The sequence below is a fragment of the Tachyglossus aculeatus genome, chromosome X1, assembly GCF_015852505.1.
Source record: "Tachyglossus aculeatus isolate mTacAcu1 chromosome X1, mTacAcu1.pri, whole genome shotgun sequence".
NCBI lineage: Eukaryota > Metazoa > Chordata > Mammalia > Monotremata > Tachyglossidae > Tachyglossus > Tachyglossus aculeatus.
The window spans coordinates 36,863,528-36,886,999 of NC_052101.1; the positions used below are offsets into that span (position 1 = coordinate 36,863,528).

Genomic DNA, 23,472 nt, shown 5'->3' on the forward strand with positions numbered 1-23,472 from the left:
GTAGGATGTAATTGGCCGCTTAGGTTTGGGGGTAGAATTGTCGTTACCCCTGAGATGCCAGGTCCTACTGTAGGGATGGTTGTAGCTATCGGGGATCCTCAACCTGTCCTCCTTTGTATTTCAGGGAACGACGAGGGTTTCTTCAGCATCGACCAGTTCTCAGGAGTCATTACAGTAGCCCGGAAACTCAATCAATCCAAGCAAGATGGGTTTTCTCTGACTGTACAGGCCATGGATGGAAGTGCTTCCCAACACCAGGACTCCACCGTGGTGAACATCCACATCGCTTCTTCCGACCTTACCCCACCGCGCTTCTCAAAGGAAGAGTACTTTGTGGAGATCCGTGAGTCTGCCGCCATCGGTTCTCCTCTCGCCCTCATCTCCGCCACGAGCTTATCGGCTGTCACGTATGAAGTGAGGGAAGGAAACAAGGATGAGGTGTTCGCCGTGAATGCTTACTCTGGCCTCATTTCCACCCAGAAGAGCCTGGACTATGAGAAGGTCACTTCTTATCAGCTGAAAATCAGGGGCATCAACGTGGCTGGGGCCTTCGCGGATGTCGCGGTGCTGATCTTCGTGATCGACGAGAACGACCACGCCCCCGCGTTCACTCAGCCGACCTTCGTGGGCTACGTCAGTGAGGCAGCACCAGAGCACAGCTTGGTGATGGGTCCAGAGCACTCTCCGCTGGTCGTCAGGGCCGCCGACGCCGACCAAGACGCCAACTCCTTGCTGGTCTACGAGATCCGGGAACCGGAAGCCCTGAAGTACTTCGCCATCGACGAGAGCATGGGGACGCTGACCACGGTGGCGGAGATTGACTACGAGCAGACCTCGTCTTTCCATTTCAGCGTCCACGTCCGTGATCAGGGCAACCCCGTCCTCTTCTCCCCTGAGCCGGCCAAGGTGACCATCGTGGTCCGAGACGTGAACGACTGCCCACCGGTGTTTTCAAAAGCCGTGTATACTCTGACTGCCTTGCTGCCCGTCCATCGGGGGATGGAACTGCTCGAGGTGCGGGCCAACGACGCCGACTCCCCAGTGACGTACAGCATCGCGGGAGGAAACGCCGACCATGCCCTGGCCATCCACCCCCATTCTGGTCTCATCTCGGTGAAGGATGCCACCCAACTGGGCGGCTCTCGAGAGTTGATCGTCCGGGCTGGCGATGGCTTGTACAAGAGCACCGCCCTAGTTCGGGTGAACTTGACGGAGGCTCCCGTTACATCCCTGAAGTTCAACCGGGACGAATACACGGCAGCTGTGAAGGAGAACTCGGGGGTTGCCCAGGCTCTAGTTATCCTAGGAGTCCAGGGCAGTCAGCTGAACGACACCCTGTCCTTCTCGGCTCTGAATGGCCGAGACCTGTTTGAGATGATCCGGTCAGTCGGGGTGCTGCGGACCCGGGGCCTCGCGTTTGACCGGGAGCAGCAGGAGACGCACGAGGTGGCCGTTGAAGTGAGAGACAACAGGAGCCCCCCGAGGGTGGCCCGGGCCACCGTCAGAGTCCAGGTTGAGGATGCCAATGATAACCCGCCTATGTTCGAGAACCTGCCCTATTCCACCAGCGTCCCAGAAGGCACCGACCCTGGGGATGTTGTCTTTCAGGTCTCGGCCACCGACCGGGACCTGGGAGCGAACGGAACCGTCACTTACGGGTTTGCCGAGGATTACCAGTACTTCCGCATTGATCCCTATCTCGGTGACATCTCCCTCAGGAAACCCCTGGACTACCGGGCCCTGAATAAATACCTTCTGAAGGTCATCGCTCGAGATGGGGGTGATCCGCCCCTCCAGGCAGAGGGGGAAGTGCTTGTCCTGCTGAGAAATAAGTCCAACCCTCTGTTCCAGACCCTCCGGTACCGTGTGAAGGTGCCCGAGAACATCCCCCTCTTCACCCCAATCCTGCACACCCAGGCCCGCAGCCCTGAGGGCCTCCGCCTGATCTACAATATCATGGAAGAGGAGTCCTTGGCGCTTTTCACGGCTGACTTCAAGACCGGTGTCCTGAGCGTCAGCGGCCCACTGGACTACGAGGCCAAGGCGGAGCACGTGTTCACAGTGAGGGCCACAGACACAGCCCTGGGGTCCTTCTCGGAAGCCACGGTGCATGTGGAGGTGGAGGACGTCAACGATAACCCCCCGGTGTTTTCTCAGACGGTTTATACGGCCTCTGTCTCAGAGGGCTTGCCAGCTCGCACCCCCGTGATCCGCCTCCTTGCTGCCGACCGGGACTCGGGGCGGAACGGCGCCGTCTCCTATCAGATCGTGGAGGATGGCTCCGATGCATCCGAGTTCTTCCAGCTGGACGCGTGCACGGGGGAGATGGCCACCGCCAGAGAGCTGGATTATGAGCTGCGACGCCAGTTTCGGGTGAAGGTGAGCGCGGCGGACGACGGCGAGCCCGCTCTGAGCAGCGAAGCCCTGGTAGTGGTCCAGGTGGCGGACGTCAACGACAATCCTCCTGAGTTCAGGCGGCCCCAGTACGAAGCTAACGTGAGTGAGCTGGCCACCTGCGGGCATCTGGTCCTCAAAGTGCAGGCCCTCGATCCTGACAGTGGAGAGACCACCCGCCTGGAATACCTGATCCTCTCAGGAAATGAGGACCGGCACTTCGCCATCAACAGCTCATCCGGGATCATTTCCATGTTCAATCTCTGCCGGAGGCATCTGGATCCAGCTTACAGTCTCCGGGTCGCCGCGTCCGACGGGGTCTTCCGGTCAACCGTGCCCGTGTACATCAACACCACCAACGCCAATAAGTACAGCCCCGCTTTCGACCAGCATGTCTACGAGGCAGAGCTGGCGGAGAACGCCGTGGCGGGGACCAAGGTGATCGAGCTGCTGGCTGTTGACCCCGATGACGGCCCTTACGGGGCCGTCGATTACATCATCATCAACAAGTTGGCCTCCGAGAAGTTCGCCGTGGATGCCGAGGGCCGGATCACGACCCGCCAGGAGTTGGACCGGGAAAACTCAACCGAGAGAGTCATCGCCATTAAGATCATGGCCCGGGACGGAGGCGGCAAAGTGGCCTTCTGCACGGTCAAGATCATCCTCACCGACGTAAACGACAACCCCCCGCAGTTCAAGGCATCTGAGTACACCGTGTCCGTCCAGTCCAACGTCGGCAAAGGTGCCCCCGTCATCCAGGTGCTGGCTTACGATGCGGACGAGGGCCTGAATGCGGACGTCACCTACTCGGTGGACTCGCTGGAGGACTTGGAGGAAGAGGTCATCGAGATCAATCCAGCCACTGGCGTGGTCAAGGTCCGGGAGAGCCTCGTCGAACTGGAAAACCGAGCCTTTGACTTCAACATCAGGGCCCGAGATGGCGGCACTCCTCAACGGGACTCTCTCGTCCCGCTACGGCTCCAGGTCGCTCCTAGCGGGGTGTCCTTGCCCAGGTTTTCTGAGCCCTTGTATACTTTTTCAGCGTCCGAGGACCTTCCGGAAGGATCTGAGATTGGACTAGTGAAGGCGGTGGCGGAGGAGCCCGTCATCTACAGTCTGGTGAAAGGAACCACCCCTGAGAGCAACCAAGATGGCGCCTTCTCCCTTGACCAGGACACCGGGGCGCTAAAAGTGAACAAGTCTGTGGACCACGAAACCACCAAATGGTACCAGCTTGACGTCATGGCTCACTGCTCCCACCGGGAGACCGAGCTGGTCTCTCTGGTGTCCGTGAACATCCAGGTGAAGGACGTCAATGACAACCAGCCCGTCTTCGAGGCAGATCCGTACAAGGCTTTCCTCATGGAGAACATGCCGGTGGGGACCACTGTCATCCAAGTGACCGCCAATGACCAGGACACTGGGAGCGATGGGCAGGTGACGTACAGCCTGGCAGCCGAGTCTGGCTGGGTCGGGGAGCTGTTTGCCATCGACAGGGAGAGCGGGTGGATCACCACCCGCAAGGAGCTGGACTGCGAGGCCCGAGAGACCTACCGGTTCCATGTGGTGGCTTCCGACCACGGCAGGACCGTCCAGCTGTCCTCACAAGCCCTGGTGGAGGTCACTGTCTCGGATGAAAATGACAATGCCCCCCGGTTCACCTCGGAGGTCTACCGGGGCTCGGTGATTGAGAACAGCGAGCCCGGTCAGCTCATCGCTACCCTGCGGACCCTAGACGCTGACATCTCGGAGCAGAATAGACAGGTCGCCTGTTACATTACAGGTAAGAAGCACACAGTGTCCAGCCTTGGGACTTTGAGAATGTGCACGTGTGGAGGGGCTTATTGCCTTCAGAGCTGGCTTTGATGGAGGGGGCTACCTCTTTGGACTGGGAGAAGCAGCCTGGCCCGGTGGAAAAAGCACAGAAATGGGCATTGCGAGATTTGGGTTCTAATCTCAGCTCCACTGCTTACCTGCTGTGTGACCTTGAGCAACTTAATTTCACTTCTCTGTGCCTCAGTTTCCCCATTTGGGGATAAAATACCTGTTCTCTCTCTCAAGCTGTGAGCATTTGATGAGACAGGGATTGTATCTGATCTGATTATCTTGTCTGTCAGTCGTATTTATTGAACACTTACTGTGTGCCGAGCACTGCACTAAGCAGTTGGAAGAGTACAGTATAACAGACACATTTCCTACCCACAGTGAGCTTACAGTCTAGAGCCCGTATCCACCTTAGGTTTTAGTTCAGTGGTTGGCAAATAAGTCAGCACATAACAAATACTGCAATTGCTGTTGGTTATTTCTGTTATTACCCGGATAGAGGGTCCCAGTCCTTCTAGGAGACAGGTGATTCCAGGATCCCTTCACTTCTAGGACAGCCCCAGGTCACGGAGCAGGCGGGAGCCGGGTTCATTTGTTCATTCGTTCAGTTGTATTTATTGAGTGCTTACTGTGTGCGGAGCACTGTACTAAGCACTTGGAAAGTACAAGGCGGCAACATATAGAGACGGTCCCTACCCAACAACAGGCTCACAGTCTAGAAGGGGGACACAGACAAAAACTCCATCAAACATTAGTATATAGTTGTCCCTTAGGTTTGAAGAAGATACCACTGTTAGTTCTACACATCAGGGGAGATGCCTGAGGGCAAAGGGGCAGGGCAGATCAGGTCATCTGCTGGGTCTCCCTCGAAAGTGTTTTCTTTCCGAGGAGTAGGAACTGTTTTTTTAATGGAATTTGTTAAATGCTTACCACATGCCAGGCATTGTTCTAAGCCCTAAGGTAGATATGAGCTAATCAGGTTGATCACAGTCCATGTCCCACATGGGACTCCCAGTCTTAATCCCCATTTTACAATTACGGTAACTGAGGCACAGAGAAGTAATGTGACTTGCCCAAGGTCACACAGGAGGCAAGTGGCAGAGCCGGGACTGGAACCCAGATCCCTCTGACTCCTAGGCCTGTGCTCTAACCACCAGGCCACATTGCAACTTGAGAGGTGGCCATTCACCTGAGCGCCCCTGCTCCACTGCCATGCCTGCCTGGAGATGGGGACCCTTCCTTCTGCCTCACCAGAGACAATGCCTGATTACAGGAGCAATTCTAAATACTTCCCATGAAGTGTTTCTGCAGTAACCTATTAACAGGAAACCAACTGGCGACCCCGGGCGATGTGGTTATCCAGAACCAAGCTCTCGACCCTGATGTTGGAGGTGCCCCCAACATGCTCCAGCCACTTCAGCTCTTGTACTCTCCAAAGCATTTAATACTTAATATGTGTTCTACACATAGTAAGCACTCAGTGAATACCACTGATTGACTGATTCGGTATCTCCTGGGCACTTGTGCACCCCCTCCTCCCACCCCTTACATACGTATCTTTAAACGCGATTGCTTCCCCACTACTTGTAATTTATTTTAGTGTCCGCCTTCCCTGCTAGATTTTAAGCTCCTTGAAGGCAGGGACTATGTCTTCTAACTCAATTGTACTCCCAAGTGCTTAGTTCAGTGCTCTATATGAAGTGCTCAATCAATACTATGGATTGATTAACTGATTCTGGGGGAGGGGGGATTCCCCGGCTTACAATTTTAGCCCAACCTAAAATAATAATAATAGTAATTGTTGTTGGTGTATTTGTTACTTTGTGCTAAGCACTGAAATTAATGAAATATTAGCTGGTTGGACACGGTCCCTGATCCTCGTGGAAGGACTTACTCAAGATCACATAACATTCAAGTGGTAGAGCCGGGATTTTGAAGCCAGGTCCTTGGGCTCCCCAGCTTGTGCTCTTTCCACTAGGCCACTCTGCCTTCACGGAGGCTTGCCCACTGTCCCAAATATCTGGAGAAAGTTGGAATGAATGGGGCCAGATGTAATTGGTCACTTTAGTAGTGGCTGTGTCCCTGGGCTCTGCGTCTCCATGTGTCTCCTGCATAACTCAAAATAAATAATGATTACATGGGATTTATTTAATACTTACTCTGTGCCAAGCACCAAGCTAGATATAAAATAATCCTATCAGACACAGTCTGTGGTCCAAATGGAGCTCGCTGTCTGAGGTGGGGAAAGCAAATATCTTGTCCTCCCATTTTACAGGCGAGACTATGACACGGAGAGGTTAAATGCCTTGCCCCAGACCACCTAGTATGGCAGTGGTAGAGCTTGAATGAGAGCCCAGCTCTCCTGACACCCAGTCCCAAGTTCTTTCCATTAGACCACGCGGCCTCCCTCTCTGCCCTTCAGCTGCTGCAGGTGAGAGCCAGCAGCTTCCAACAGAGGTGGGGATCGGAGATGTGTCTGGCCACTGTCGTCTCACTCCCTTTCTGCCACCCCTAGCTCTGCGGCCACCACTGCTGTCCTGAGCAGAATGGGGAGGAGGACATCAGATATGAGTGCCCAACAGCTCATCCAAACCCAGGTCTAAATCTAACCCCAATTGGGTCCATTTGGGTCAGCAAAACCACTTGTCTCTGCTCTGTGCCCTGCACCACGCCCTGCTGTGTGCCCTGCCCAAGTCAGCACTGAACCAGGAGTACTCTTTGCCAGGCCCACGGGCCAAGCGCCAATCAGCACATGCAGATTTCTACAGGCGTGTTTTCTGAGGTATCAGCTGGAAATCGGTTACTGAATATCTCTCCCCTGGGGCCAAACAGTGCAGCTCATTAACTGAGGACGATGTCAACAAGGCTTCCGAAGCACAGAGGTTGCCCTGTGCAGGGGAGAGGAGAAACAACCCCGTTCTTTATGCTGGATGTTGTTGTGGGTGGGATGATGTGGGGCCACTGGCCTGGAGGAGCAGACAGACTCTCACCCCGAAGTGGCCTGTGGATGCCTCGCTGGTGCTGGCAGATGAGGACAGTGGTATGGTAGGGAAGGGAGCAAGCCCACCCCCACTTCCCCTAAGGACTCCTGGTGCCTTTTCTCAGCCCCCTGGGCTCCCCGGCTTCTCCCCAACCACCACAACATTCTCCGTCTACAAGAGAATCCCCCTTCTGTGCCCTACTGCCCTCTTCCTCTGTCTCCACTCTTCTCCAGCCTTTTCTTCCTCTCACCTCCATTTCCTCCACCTTCTGTCCCCTTCTGCCCCTCTCAAGTCTCCCACCTATCTACCTCCTTCCCCTCACTCTACCTCCTTCCCATCTTTAACTCCCTTCTCCAAACAGAGCACTCTTTTATCTCCCTCTTCCCCTTCTTCCCCCTGCCCCTATCCTCAAAGCTCCACCCTTTGGCCCTCTCATTGTCAGGCCTTCTCATTGCCCCTCGCCCCCATGCCCTGCCCCTGCACTGAAACGTTAACAACCCTGGGAAGGAACGTTCATTATCCTTCACCCCAGGGGCAATTTCTTCATTCTTTCCAGTTCACCTTGATTTAGGATCTACACAAAGTCTTTCCTTCAAACCCAGATGGGACATCTTATGGCAATGAGTGTAACTGCCCTAAAGAAGAACAATGCCTGAGCCTGTTTTGTTTCTAACTTTTATTACAGTTCTTTCTTGCCTGCAGCCTGGTTTCTTTCATCTCTTTTCTGGCTCTGGCTGATATTCCTGTGCTGATTTGCATGCCTGGTCTGTGACTCTCATTTGCTAAAAAGAAACTAACCTTCCCCCTCTCTCCTCCATCATCTCCTCCTGCATTGCTGAACCAAAGACCCCTTTCACTGTCTGTCCTCTTGGTGTCTTTGCAGAGGGAGATCCCCTGGGCCAATTTGACATTATCCAGGTGGATGAAGACTGGAAGATTTCTTCCAAGAAGCCTCTGGATCGAGAGGACATTGAGAAATATCTCCTGCGGGTCACAGCGTCAGATGGAAAATTTCAGGCTTCCACCCAGGTGGAGGTTTTTGTGCTGGACATCAATGACAACAGTCCCAAGTGCAGACAGGTAAGACCCGGTGGGGAGGTGCTGGGGGGAGAGAGGAATGAAGGAAGATGGTCAGAGAGAGGGTGTCTTACCCAGAGACAGACTCATGGAGTGCAAGGTTCAGGGAGGTTGGAGATGGGAAGAACCTGTCACCCTATGCTCTTCCAGGAAACATCCAGCCTCCTGGACAATCAATCAATCGGTCAAATTATTGAACGCTTACTGTGAGTGGAGCACTGCATTAAGTGCTTCAGAAAGTACAATAAAACAGAGTTGATAGTCGTGTTCCCTGTCTACAAGAGGCTTACAGTCTAAAGGGGAGACAGACTTAAAATAAATTACATATATGTACATAAGGGCTGTGGGGGGAATAAAGGGTACAAATCCAGGCATGAATGTGATGCTAAAAGGAAAGGGGGTAGGGGAAATGAGGGTTTAGTCGGGGAAGGCCTCTTGGAGGAGGGGTTTTTATAAGGCTTTGAAGGTGGGGAGAGTGATGGTCTGTTGGATATGAGCGGGGAGGGAGTTCCAGGCCAGAGACAGGATGTAGGCGAGGGATCAGTGGTGACATAGACAAGATGGAGGTACGGTGAGTAGGTTGACATTAGGGGGAAGGGAGCATACTGGGTTGTAGTAGGAAATAAGTGAGGTAAGATAGTAGGGGGCAAAATGAGTGTGTGTCTTTAAAGCCAATGGTAAGGAATTTCTGCAGTAGGAAATTAGTGAGGTAAAATAGTAGGGGGCAAGATGAGTGAGTGTTTTTAAAGCCAATGGTGAGGAATTTCTGCTTGATGCAGAGGTGAATAGGCAACCTCTGGAGGTTTTTGAGAAGTTGAGGAAAAACGGATTGAACTTTTTTTTGCTTTAGAAAAAATGACCTGGGTGGCAGATGAAGTCAGAGGTCATGGGTTCAAGTCCCGGTTCTGCCAGTTTTCAGCTGTGTGACTTTGGGCAAGTCACTTCACTTCTCTAGGCCTCAGTTACCTCATCTGTAAAATGGGGATTAAGACTGTGAGCCCCCTGTGGGACAATCTGATCACCTTGTAACGTCCCCAGTGCTTAGAACAGTGCTTTGTACATAGTAAGCACTTAATAAAAGCTATCATTATTATTGTTATTATTATGAAGTAAGGACTGGAGTGGGGAAAGGCAGGAGAAAGAAAGTCAGCAAAGAGGCTGATGGAGTAGTCCAAGTGGGATAGGATAGGTGCTTGGATCAACGTGGTAACAGTATGATGGAGAAAAAGGGCAACTTTTAGCAATGTTGTGAAGTACACTGAGTAAATTAGAGGGGTAAACGTGGTGGCAGGTGATGGGGGGAGGTTCATTAGACTCCTGACTTCCAGAAATGTGCCCGTTTCATAGAATCATAAAGCTAAAAGGGACCTCAAGATTTCATCTGGGTCATTCCTCAGCTACCAAAACCCAAAACCCTGGGGAATCATATGGGACTCCCCTCCTAAAAGGGCTACCCTGGGGAAGTCCCTTTGGCCTGTAGACTGTAAGTTCCTTGTGGGCAGGGAAAGTGTCTACCCACTTCATTGTATTGTACCCTCTCAAGCTTTTAGTACAGTGTACTGCATTGAATAAGTGTCCAATAAATGCCACTGATTGATTGATATAGTGGTCAGGGCCAGGCTGTGCATGACTGTCTGTGCGGCAACATTGAGGGGCTGCTTCCCAGAGCCTCCAGGGCCCTGATACTTCCAAGAAGGTTGTTCCAGAAGGGTCCAGGCACAACCAGGAATCCCCCTGGATCATTGGCGGCTCCAGGCTTGTGGAATGCCCTTATCAGCTTCCTCCAGGTGCCCATGGCCCATAGCTGCCTACCTGGGGTTGGCTGAGGCAGCGATGGCATGAGGCCATGCTTCCTGATTGGGGGAGCCAGCCAGGCAGAAAAGAGGGGGACCCAGTGTTAATCACGGGGCAGGGCCTGCAGACCTTGGCCAGATTTTCTAGTATCGCTGAACGCTACGCCTTCCTCATGGTCAGTGGAACTGTTGGGTGTCAGAATCCCCCAGAAAAGGCAGCAAATGGGGTGGGGATCCAGAGGCAAAATTGCTTCGCAATTCCCATTTGGGGAGCCTCCAGGAGAGGTGTAAGCTCCTTGAAGGCAGGAATCATGTCTACTTACTCTATTGAACTCTTCTACATGATTAGTTTGGTGCTCTTAGCACTTACTGTGCTAAACACAGTAAGTTCTCTACACACAAGTGCTCAGTAAATACCACTGGCTGATTGAGACCACAGACCGCCCTAACACTAGCTCAAAGAGCATCAACCTGAGCCACCGCTTGGGCCACAGTCCAATACCTCAGGGTGGGAGAGGTCAGCGGCTTCCAGTGTCCCCTCCACATCCACTGGGAAATCCATCAGGAAGGGAAAATTGGTCGGCCAAAGTTGGACTCAGCTTCTCCTCTGTAATTGTTCTCATTTGGAGCCGGGCCACGTGGGAGGGAGGGAGCCAGTCTGTCCTGCCAACACCATGCCTTTCCCTGTGCAGCGCTCGAGGCCTCGTTGGCACTCCCTCTCTCCAGAGGCTTTGCTGAACCACCACAGCAGGGGCTACGAGGGCACAGAGGGGGAAGGGAGGCTAGCCCAAGTGCCAAGCAACTGGCGTACCAGCCACCCAGCTGGGGTAGGGTTGGCCATCCCAGCCTCCAAGCCAGGGGATCTGATAGAAGAGGCGAGGCTGGGCAAAGGGAAGCTCAGAGGCGCTGCCTCCGACCCCCTTCCGTGAGGTTGTTTGTCCGCTTCAGCCCGTCTCCAAACGTGGGCCCCTAGCTCTCAAAGAGTCCTTTGTTGGCTGCGCCTGAACATGCTCGCTCGCCCCAGGCACAGTCAGAATTTGCTGAGGCAATGATTCCGTTTCCCCTGCGTCCTGCCCAGGTATCGACTGTGCTTTCTCCTTATTAGATCCTCTACACTGGCAGGGTCGCAGAAGATGTGCCCCCTGGCCATTTCATCTTACAAGTTTCAGCAGTGGACACAGATGCCGGCATCAACGCCCAGGTCACATACTCTCTCCACGGTCCGGGGGCGGATGAATTCAGGCTGGATCCCTATACAGGTAGGAGCAGAGGCTGGCAAGACGGGGGAGAAGGGACAATGACCTTTTCTTCCTCTATCTTGACACCGGTTTGTCGGTTGCCCCTAGACCCACTATGTAGCCCTTCTGTGTTTCTATTTCCTCCACTGGGGATCCCAGGTAATTGAGTAGAGCTCTTCTGGGTGCATGAAGAAAGCTGTCCCGGATAAGTGGGCAGAGAGCAGGGAGAATTGTCCTGGGTGTGTGGAGAGAGTTGTCCCGGGAGAAGAGGGAAAAAGCAGGGAGAGCTGCCCTTTGTGGGTGGGGAGAGCTGTCCTGGGTGAACTGGGAAAGTTATACCGAGTGAGTGGGGAGAGCTGTCCTGGGTGAGAGGGGAGAAAGCTGGGAGAGCTGTCTCAGGGGAGCAGGAAGAGCTGTCCCGGGTGCATGGAGAGAGCTGTCCCAGATGAGCAGTGGGGAAAGCAGGGAGAGCTGTCCCAGCTACATGATGAGAGCAGGCTGAGCTGTCTCAGGTGGGCAGGGAGAGCTGTTCAGGGTGCATGGAGAGGGCTCTCCCAGGTGAGCAGGGGGAAAGCAGGGAAGGCTGCCCCAGTGAGCAGGGAGAGAACAGGGAGAGCTTTCCTGGGTGAGCAGGGAGAACTAAAAAAGCTTTGTTTGATCCAGTTGTTCCCATGCCCTCCTTCTGCAATTAGAATCAGCAGGGAACAGTACAATGATGAACACTATGAGGTTCTTACCTCTGTCACCTCATCCTTCTAGACTGTGAGCCCGTTGTTGGGTAGGGACCATCTCTATATGTTGCCAACTTGGACTTCCCAAGCGATTAGTACAGTGCTCTGCACACAGTAAGTGCGCAATAAATGCGATTGAATGAATGTCTTCCCTTCATCCCTGGGAGGGAGGAAGAGCAGGAATTATTAACCTCATTTTATGGATAGGGGAATCAAGGACCAGAGAGGCACGTCTTAAGTCAACCAGCATTTGACAGGGCTGTTGGTCAGAGGTTGCATGGGTCTGAGGCCCCACAACCTGACTTCCAGCCTGTCGCTCTGAGACCCCATTGCTCTAGGGGTCCTGGGGCTCTTCTGCCCACGGGGTCCCAGAATAGTCCTAGGACTGACCATCTCCCAGGCTTCGGAGCTCAGCTGAACCCCCACAGTCTGTGGTAGTTGTCCTGACATGAGTTGGGGAGAGAGTTGTCCTAGACGGGCTTGTTTGTTCTTGCAGGGGAGCTGTTCACCCTCACAGCGCTGGACCGGGAGAAGAAGGACAGGTACCACCTGGTTGCCAAGGCCACAGATGGTGGGGGCCGGTCCTGTCAGGCGGACGTGATCCTGGGTGTGGACGACGTGAACGACAATGCCCCCAGGTTCACCCTCAGCCACTGCTCTGTGGTCGTCTTCGACAACACCACGGTGAAGACCCCCGTTGCAGTGGTCTCGGCACGGGATCCCGACGAAGGTGGGCCAGTGCCGGGGCCATCAGCTCTGAGCTCCTGTAGCCCCAGGAGGCAGGGGGGAAGCGGCCCAAGCAGGCAAGGAAAGGCCAAACAGAAGTTGGGATGAGTGGGGAATCTGGAGAGGCTGAAGGCAGGTCATCAGAAGAGAAGTATGAGAAGCAGTGTGGCCTAATGGATAGAGCATAGGCCTGAGACTCAGAAAGACATGGGTTCTAATCCAGCCTCCTTCACTTATCTGCTGGGTGACCTTGGGCAAGTCACTTAACTTCTCTGGCCCTCAGTTGCCTCATCTGTAAAATGGGGATTAAGACTGAGAGCCCCACGAGGAACACGGACGGTGTCCAATCTGGTTACCTTGTACGCAGTGTGGCTCAGTGGAAAGAGACCGGGCTTTGGAGTCAGAGGTCATGGGTTCAAATCCTGGCTCTGCCAATTGTCAGCTGTGTGACTTTGGGCAAGTCACTTAACTTCTCTGTGCCTCAGTTACCTCATCTGTAAAATGGGGATTAAGACTGTGAGCCCCCTGTGGGACAACCCGATCACCTTGTTACCTCCCCAGCTCTTAGAACAGTGCTTTGCACATAGTAAGTGCTTAATAAATGCCATCATTATTATTATTACTATTATTATCTACCCCAGGGCTTCGACAGTGGCTGGCACATAGTAAATGCTTAACAAATATCATTTAAAAAAAAAACAAAACCATTCAACTGTTGAGTTAGAGAGAGAGAGAAGTTTATCTTGTAGGTGGAGGAAGCCTAGCAGCCAAACAGCCACCTGGATAAAAAGAACGCAGTGGGAGAGGGACAGGAGAACCTCCTGGCCCCCTTCTGACTAGCTGAGGAGCCCAAAATTCAGCAGCTCTACCTGGGATGGAGTGGCTGGTAGGCAGAGGCCAGGACCACACAGTTCTGTAAAAGGAGAAGCAGTATGGCCTAGCGGAAAGAGTATAGGCCTGAGAGAGGATCTGGATTCTAATCCCGGCTCCACCAACTGCTTGCTGTGTGACCTTGGGCAAGTCACTTATTCATTCAATCCTATTTATTGAGTGCTTACTGTGTGCAGAGCACTGTACTAAGTGCTTGGGAAGTACAAGTTGGCAACATCTAGAGACGGTCACTACCCAACAGTGGGCTCACAGTCTAGAAGGGAGAGAGAGACGACAAGACAAAACATGTGGACAGGGGTCAAGTCATCAGAATAAATAGAAGTAAAGCTAGATGCACATCATTAACAAAATAAATAGAATAGTAAATATGTACAAGTAAAATAGAGTAATAAATCTGTACAAACATATATACAGGTGCTGTGGGGAGGGGAAGGAGGTAGGGCCGGGGGGATGGGGAGGAGGAGAGGAAAAAGGGGGCTCAGTCTGGGAAGGCCTCTTGGAGGAAGTGAGCTCTCGGTAGGGCTTTGAAGGGAGGAAGAGAGCTAGCTTGGCGGATGTGTGGAGGGAGGGCATTCCAGGCCAGGGGGAGGACGTGGGCCGGGGGTCGACGGCGGGACAGGCGAGAACGAGGTACAGTGAGGAGGCTAGCGGCACTTATCTTCTCTGTGTCTCAGTTCTCCAGCTCTTCCTCCTACTTAGACTGTGAGCCCCCTGTGGGGACAAGGACTATGTCCAACCGAACTCACTTGTATCTACCCCAGCACTTAGAACAGTGTTTGACACATAGTGAGTACTTAACAAATACCATAAAAAATAAAGGCTTAAGGATCTCCATCCTCTACAGCCCAGAAGCAGTGTGGCCTGATGGATAGAGCACAGCCCTGTGAGTCAGAGGACCAGGGTTCTAATCCCAGCTCTGCCAAATACCTGCTGTGTAACCTTGGGTGAGTCTCTTAACTTCACCGACTCTATGTCGTACTCTCCCAAGTGCTTAATAAAGTGCTCTGCACAAAGTAAGCACTCCATAAATAGGATTGACTGATTGATTCTCTGTGCCTTAGTTCCCTTATCTGAAATTGGAGATTCAATATCTGTTCTCCTTCCTACTTATACTGGGAGCCCCATGTGGGACCTGATTATCTTGTATCTACCCCTGTGCTTTGTACAGTGGTGAGCGCCTAACAAATACCCCAATTATTAAATACCTTATTAAAATTGTTAGTATTGTTGTTGCTATTATTATCATTGTTACTGTTATTAGTAGTAGTAGTACCTCCCAGGGTGAAGCCTCCTCTCTCCTGGAATGGAGCCAGACAGAGGCATGCTTCCAGGACCCGAAGGGAAAACAAAGTGATAAAAAATGAAAGATTGTTCCATCTGCCACAGGAGGTTCCCAGACAGCTCTTCTTTTTTGAGTTTTTTTCAATGGTATTTGTTAAGCATTTACTATGTATCGAGCACTGAGGTAGGTACGAGTTAATCAGGTTGGACGCAATCCCCATCCCACATGGGGCTCGCAGTCAAGCAAGAGGGAGAACAGGTATTGAATTCCCATTTTACAGTGGCACGGAGAAGTGACTTGCCCAGAGTCACACAGCAGACAAGTGGTGGAGCTGGGTTTAGAACCCAGATTCTCTGTCTCCCAGGCCCGTGAAATGCCACACTACTTCCCTGGCTGGTATTTCTGAGGATTTGAGTGTTGTAGATAGTAAGCTCCTTGAAGGCAGAGGACAGAAACATACCTAATTTATATCTTGGCTCTAAGTGAAGTGGGCGCTCAATAATTCGCCGAGTTGCCGGCAGCCCGGGATGACCTCCGCCCCCACGATTCACAATATATGTGTCTTCCTGTTGCCCCAGCAGGTCCCAACGCCCAGGTCACCTACTCCCTCACCAACTCCGCCGACGGCCGCTTCTCCATCGAGGCCACCACGGGCGTTATCCGTCTAGAGAAGGCCCTGAAAGACACGGACCACTCGGTGCTAGAGCTGGTGGTGCAGGCTGCCGACCAGGGCGACCCGTACCCTCTGTCCACCCTCAGCAAGGTCACTGTCTCCGTGGTGGACCTGACTGAGTACCTGCCTGTGTTCCTGAGCCCGGAGCATGTGGTGGAAGTGGCGGAAAATGTGCTTGTGGGCACCGAGGTGCTGCAACTCTCGCTGCTGACAAGGGAGGGAACTGAGAAGTCTGGCTACCGGATCGTCGGTGGAAATGACCGTGGGAAATTCAGACTCAATTCCCGCACAGGTCAGGAGGGGGTAATTGATGGGATGGGTGTCTCCTGTCTGTCCTCTGTCTCCTAGCTCAGGTTCACATTCATTCTCTCTCTCCCCTCTCCCTTTCTTTCTCCTCTCTTTCTCTCTCTCTTTCCTGTTTCTCTCCCACACTTACCTGGCTTGAAAGCAGTGGGAAGGGCCTGGACAATGTGGACGTTGCCTTAAGGCCCTGACCCCACAGTTGAGTAACTGTGACACCTCCGTAACTTTGATTCTGTTGGCTATAATGTCAGAGGGGATTGTCCACCAGCTGGAAATAACCCCCTCACCCAGCAACGTTGGGCAACCTGCTGCCTGTGACATGAAGGAATAATTTCTAAAAATCAGCTGAGATTTTTTTTTCTCTCAGCATCTTCCTTCTGCACCAAACAGCATGCTTCTGTTCTCTAGTTTTGAACCAATATATAGACATGTGACTGTTTCCCAAAGCTCCATTGGCCACTCATCCACATGATTCCTGTTTGAAGCTTGTCGGCCAGTCCTGACAACTGGGGTGTTTAATCCACACCCAATTTTGTTTTGTTTTATAATGGCATTCATTAAGTGCTTATTATGTGCCAGGCCCTATATTAAACCCTGGGGTAGATACACATAAATCAGGTTGGACACAATCCATGCCCCACCTGGGGCTCACAGTCTTAATCTCCATTTCACAGATGAGGGAACTGAGGCACAGAGACATGGAGTGACCTGCCCAAAGATAATTGCCCAAGACAAGTGGCAAAGCTGAGGTTAGAACCCAGGCCCTTGATCTTTCCATTAGGCCATGCAGTTCTCCACAGATCTTATCCATGGAGGCCTGGAGCTGAAGTCTATAAACTTTACTTGATTCTTGAGTCTGCAGGGAGGAGAGACACAATGACTTGGGGGAAGGAGGAGGTGATGTGGACAAAAGGAGGGGTGAAGACCCAGGGCAGGAGATATTTTTGGACATTTGGTTAGTAAGCAGGTGCCAAGCCAGATAATGTGCAAATTCCTTGTAAATTGAACCCTGAACATTGAGGATAGTCATGTTGTGGCACCAACAGAGAAAATCCAGCGGCACCATTTTCCCAGAAATAAGAGCTCCAGCCTCGTCTCCCTCCTGGGAGCCTGAGACTTTCCCCCCCACTGGGTGCTCCCTGGATGCCCCCTGGTCTAGGCTGGTTGAGGATTGGAGGGGGGGCCTCCAAACTTGCTTTTCAGTAACCACCCACACATAGAGAAGCAGCATGGCTCAGTGGAAAGAGCACGGGCTTTGGAGTCAGAGGTCATGGATTCAAATCCCGGCTCTGCCAACTGTCAGCTGTGTGACTTTGGGCAAGTCACTACACTTCTCTGGGCCTCAGTTACCTCATCTGTAAAATGGGGATGAAGACCGTGAGCCCCCCATGGGACAACCTGATCACCTTGTAACCTCCCCAGCACTTAGAACAGTGCTTTGCATATAGTAAGCGCTTAATAAATGCCATCATCATTTTTATTATTGCCGCTGTTCCCCCATCCAGGAAGCGGGACAGCTTTAGGCCAAAACTTACCCCAACCTCTCAACCCTCACTTCCCCAAGTCTTCCATGGGGTATTTTCCTAGTGCCAGGAATTTGGTACTTTCCTGGATTTGTATGCCAAAAACACTGCCCTGCTATTCTCAGGGTGTGCAGAGCCCTCCTGGGTCTTTCAAAGCAGACTTGCCCCTCCAACCCCTCCCTTCCCCCACCTAACCCAATCCAGAGCCTCCCCCTTCCTATCTCTATCTCTCCCTCTAGATTGTAACCTCGATGTTGCATTGTACTCTCCCAAGCGCTTTGTACAGCGCTCTGCACACAGTAATGCTCAATAAATATGATTGATTAATTGATCGATCACCCTCTGCCTCCCCCTTGCACTTGGCCCTTCCCTGTTGCTTTTATTCACTTCACCAGCTGACAGCTCTGGGACTCCTCAGCTTACCCCTATCCCTATCAATCAATCAATCAATCACCTTTATTGAGCACTACTTTGTGCTGGGCACTGTACAAAGGGCTTGGGAGAGTACAATTCAGTTAGTTGACACGATCCCTGCTGTTGAGGAGATTACAGTCTTAACGGAGGAACCCACACCTCCCTTCTCAACTCCCGGCCTGCTCCCCTTTCCAACCGTCCTGAAAAGTCATTGCTGCTACTGAGCCTCTCCCTCCTAGCAGGCTCCCCGTTGTGACCAGAGCTTCTCCCTGTCTTGCCGCCGGGCTGTCCTCCCTGCAGGGATCCTGTACGTCAACGGGAGCTTGGACTTTGAGGTCAGTCACGAGTACTACCTGTCCATCGAATGCAGCAGAAAGGGTGCCTCCTCCCTCAGCGACGTGATGACGGTGGTCATCAACGTGACCGACGTCAACGACCACGAGCCCAGGTTCACCCAGGAGCTGTACAGCACGGACATCCGCGAGGATGCCGCCATGGGGGAGACCGTCCTGACGGTAAGCCCGGGGGTGGAAAGCCACTCCGCCCTCCCCGTCCCCACATCCAAGCCCGGTCTCAGCCATGACCCCTTCCTCGTCTCCAGCCCTAACTCTGCCTCTTCCCCGCCAGAACTCCAACTCATTCACTCAGTCGTATTTATTGAGCCTTTACCGTGTGCAGAGCATTGTACTAAGTGATTATGAGTACAATAAAAACAATTAACAGACACAGTCCGTGTCCACAAGGAGCTGTACATATGTACTGTGCGGCTGAGGGTGGGTGAATACGGGGTGCCCAAAGAGTACAGTTCCAAATGCGTAGATGATGCAGAAGGGAGAGAGAGTTGGGATTGGGGGGATCGAGGGCTTAATTGGGGCAGGCCTCTTGGAGATGTGACCTCTCAAAGACTTCCTTGAATTTGCATTTTCCTCTGGAAAAGGCCCTTTAAAAGTACACATACTGTAACTTTTCCCTATCCCCACTCCTATATATGCAGCCCTAAGCCTGCCACTAATCCTAAAACGGTCTCACCCATTAGCACTGCTCCCAAACCCAAATATTCCACACCCTCAACGGGCCTCAGCCCTGCCAGGGGATGCTAGGGGGTTGGAGGAGCTCATTAACTCTCGCAGTAGCCTGGGCACCTGAATACTGGGAAAATGGTGGTGGTGATGGTAGTAGTATTTATTAAGAACCTATTATGTGCAAAGTATTCATACTAAGTGATGGGAAAAATGAATTGGTAAGAATTAGACAAGGTCCTTTGTCTCCAATGGGCTCACAATCTTAAAAAAAAGTGGGTTGGTGGTCAATGCCATAGGAAAGACTGAAACTATAAAAAAGTAAAATAATAATAATAATGACATTTGTTAAGTGTTTACTATGTGCCAAGCACTGTTCTAAGCGCTGGGGTAGATACAAGGTAATCAGGTTGTCCCATGTGGGGCTTACAGTCTTAATCCCCATTTTAAAGGTGAGGGAACTGAGGCCCAGAGAAGTGAAGTGACTTTCCCTAGGACACACAGCAGACAAGTCTGCCCACCATCTGAAACTCAATATGTCCAAGACTGAACTCCTTATCTTCCCTCCCAAACCCTGCCCTCTCCCTGACTTTCCCATCACTGTTGACGGCACTACCATCCTTCCCATCTCACAAGCCCGCAACCTTGGTGTCATCCTCGACTCCGCTCTCTCGTTCACCCCTCACATCCAATCCGTCACCAAAACCTGCCAGTCTCAGCTCCGCAACATCGCCAAGATCCGCCCTTTCCTCTCCATCCAAACGGCTACCCTGCTCGTTTAAGCTCTCATCCTATCCCGACTGGATTACTCCATCAGCCCCCTCTCTGATCTCCCATCCTCCTGTCTCTCCCCACTTCAATCTATACTTCACGCTGCTGCCCGGATTGTCCTTGTGCAGAAACGCTCTGGGCATGTTACTCCCCTCCTCAAAAATCTCCCGTGGCTACAAATCAACCTACGCATCAGGCAAAAACTCCTCACTCTCGGCTTCAAGGCTGTCCATCACCTCACCCCCTCCTACCTCACCTCCCTTCTTTCCTTCTACAGGCCAGCCCGCACCCTCCACTCCTCTGCCACTAATCTCCTCACCAGGCCTCGTTCTCGCCTGTCCCGCCATCAACCCCCAGCCCACGTCATCCCCTGGGCCTGGAATGCCTCCCTCCCCACATCCACCAAGCTAGCTCTCTTCCTCCCTTCAAAGCCCTACTGAGAGCTCACCTCCTCCAGGAGGCCTTCCCAAACTGAGCCCCCTCCTTCTTTTCCCCCTCCTCCCCCTCCTCCCCACCGTACCTCCTTCCCCTCCCCACAGCACCTGTAAATATATATATATATATATATATATATATATGTTTGTACATATTTATTACTCTATTTTACTTGTATATATTTATTCTATTTTATTTTGTTAATAAGTTTTGTTTTGTTGTCTGTCTCCCCCTTCTAGACTGTGAGCCCGCTGTTGGGTAGGGACCATCTCTATATGTTGCCAACTTGTACTTCCCAAGCGCTTAGAACAGTGCTCTGCACACAGTAAGCGCTCAATAAATACAATTGAGTGAATGAATGAACAAGCGGCGGAGCCGGGATTAGAACCCACATCCTCTGACTCCCAAGCCCGGGCTCTTTCCGCTAGGCCATGAGCAACATAAAAGTCCAGGCTCAGAGTTCAACAGGGCCAGAGGTACAAAGGACAGATGGGCGGACAAGCTGGGGCCTCACAGCACTTCTGCCCAGGTCATCCAGGGTTCAAACACAGCCAAGGTCACCCAGAACTCTAAAATGTGTAGCGGTCTCTCCCGGTGTCATAGCCCAAGGCCCTCCTGGCCCCTGTGGCCAAGGGCATGTTGGAAGCAAAGGCCCTGAATGGTGTGTCAGGAAGGTGGTGAGGATTTCCAGTGGGTTCCTGTGGCGAGCTGATGGGTCTGAGGCTAGTAGTCGTGCTCCCTTTAGGCTGGAAGCTCATTACGGGCAGGGAATGTGTCTGCTAATTCTGTTGTATTGTACTGTCCCAAGTGCTCTGCGCATAGTAAGTGCTCAATAAATACCATTGATTTATTGATCGCCACTGCTTAACTCCCTCGTGGACCTGGGTGCCAACCCCTAGACATACATGGAGGGGTGCCTACTGCTGGGCTACCAATCACACTAGTGGCCACTGAGCCCCATCCCTAGACACCTAGGTGACCCCCAGAGAAGCCTGTGGATCCCATCCCATCCCAGTGGAATGGCTGGGATGGAGGGGCTCATCCGAAGTAGGAGGCTCCCAGATCATGTTTCCTTTTCTACCGGCAGCTGACCGCTGTGGACGAGGATGGGCCGATGAACAGCAACGTCACTTACAGCCTGGTGGGAGGGGACCCCCAGGGTCACTTTGCCATCCATCCTAAGAGGGGCGAGATCCACGTTGCCAGGCCCCTGGACTGGGAGGAGGTGAGTGTCCACGCTTGCCAGCATCCAAGGCGAGAGAAATACAATCGCTTGGCCCTCAATCCCCGAGGGAGGGGCGGTGGCGGGATCTGTTGGCCCTGGTGTGGCTCTCCGGGTTCATCACTAGTTTCGTCATTCGCATGTGGCGTCAGGGAGATTTTTTTATGGTTTTTGTTAAGTGTTTACCATGTGCCTGGCACTGTTCTAAGTGCTGGGGTAGATGCAAGCTAATCAGGTTGGTCACATTCCCTGTTCCACATAGAGCTCACAGTCTTAATCCCCACTTTACAAGATGAGGTAATTGAGTCCCAGAGAAGTGAAGTGACTTGCCCCAAGTCACACAGTAGACAAGTGGTAAAGCTGGGATTAGACGCCCAGGCCTGTGCTCTATCCACTAGGCCATGCTGCTTCTCAAGATTGTTAGGGAGAGGGTCTTTCCAAGGGCAGGGAGATGCACTATACAGGTCAAGAAAACTTTCAAGGTCTATGATGTTGGGGTCTATTGATCAGTGCTATTTCCAGTACTCCCACATCCTTATATCCTCAGCCAGATGCTTAAGTCAAGGGATACCATCCCTGCCCTCAAGGAGCATCCAGTCTGAAATTTAGTGGCAGACCAGGATGTGAAAAGTCAGAATAAAATCTCAGGAACCAAAGCATATCTGACCCAAGTCCCCTCTGTAATGCTCCCACCTGTGATTGGTTAAGACCCCCAGTTACCGCCTGACCGTCAGGGCCACGGACAACGGGCAGCCGATCCTTTGGCGAGACGGGGACGTGAGCATCCGCGTGGCTGATGTCAATGACAACCCACCACGATTCTTCCAGCTCAATTACAGCATCGTAGTCCAGGTAAGGGTCTGGTGCCCATGACAATGGCAGCAGTGTATCCTGGGCTGGCCCAGCGCTCCACTCAGTCTGTCAGTGTGGTCACAGGATCGGTGTGTCGACAGTTACCTCCTCTGGCTGATTCCTGCCCAGCTCATTCCTGCAGTCTAGGGACTAGAGGGGGAATGCTGGGGAATCTTAACTCCTGACTTCTAAGCTGGATTCTGTCCCGGGTTTAAACATCAGTTTCCCCTGATGAAAAATCAAGGTCTTGGCCTGATATTGATGTCTACCCTGGTGCTGATGGGAAAGCAAATTAGCCAGTTTTTTTGGAGCATTCTAATCCCTCACTGTTATGCTGGGTGATCTCAAGTAGTAATAATAATAATAATGATAATAATGGTATTTGTTAATTGCTTACTGCATACCAAGTATTGAACTAAATGCAAAGGTAGATGCTAGATGATAAGATCAGACATAGTCCCTGTCCCAAGGGAGGCTCACGGTTTTAGGGGGAGGGAGAACAGGTATCGAATCCCCATTTTACAGATGAGGAAACTGAGGCACAGAAATGTTCAGTGGCTTCCCCAAGGTTACAAAGCAGGCCAGTGGTGGAACTGGGATTAGAATCCAGGTCAGACAATCATCTGATTTCTCTAAGGGTATGACATGATAATCCCAGGAAAACTCCCGGGTTATCATGTTATTTTGTTTTGCTTTTAAAAAGTAGAAGAGTGGAGAGAAGGCGTTCAACAATGATCTTAGAGCTGTAAGAGAGGCTTAGACAAACTGAAGTAAAGGGGAATCAGAATGCAAGTTGATCACTGCCCTTCTCGCAAGTTCTTCCGAATACTTTTAAGGTGGTTCAAAGCAGAGCTTATTTCCATTCTCACACAGGTAGATTGAGCCACAGAATCATCATCATCAATCGTATTTATTGAGCGCTTACTATGTGCAGAGCACTGTACTAAGCGCTTGGGAAGTACAACAGTGGGCTCACAGTCTAAAAGGGGGAGACAGAGAACAAAACCAAACATACTAACAAAATAAAATAAATAGAATAGATATGTACAAATAAAATAAATAAATAAATAAAGAGTAATAAATATGTACAAACATGTATACATATATACAGGTGCTGTGGGGAAGGGAAGGAGGTAAGATGGGGGGGATGGAGAGGGGGTTGGCCAAGGTTGGAGCATAAAGTCCTTGTGGGCAGGGAACATGTCACTTCTTTATTCTAGGCTTCCCAAGTGCTAGTACAGTGCCCTGCTCCATAAATACTACAACTAGTCCTGATGACCCAGCTGGCCTGTGGCAGAGGAGAAATTGGACTCCAGAGCACTG

General features: G+C 51.9%; 1 protein-coding gene across 2 annotated transcripts in view; it reads left to right on the top strand.

The window, feature by feature from the left end:
- Positions 1–23,472, top strand: part of FAT2 (FAT atypical cadherin 2) — a 105,954-nt gene that overhangs the window by 60,149 nt on the left and 22,333 nt on the right. For both annotated transcript variants that reach the window (XM_038772090.1, XM_038772089.1), the window contains exons 10-17: positions 125–4,177; positions 8,083–8,279; positions 11,175–11,328; positions 12,535–12,768; positions 15,519–15,902; positions 18,151–18,365; positions 21,163–21,300; positions 22,006–22,149. In XM_038772090.1, the coding sequence (XP_038628018.1) occupies positions 125–4,177; positions 8,083–8,279; positions 11,175–11,328; positions 12,535–12,768; positions 15,519–15,902; positions 18,151–18,365; positions 21,163–21,300; positions 22,006–22,149 (5,519 nt within the window). The remainder of the gene's footprint in view (positions 1–124; positions 4,178–8,082; positions 8,280–11,174; positions 11,329–12,534; positions 12,769–15,518; positions 15,903–18,150; positions 18,366–21,162; positions 21,301–22,005; positions 22,150–23,472) is intronic.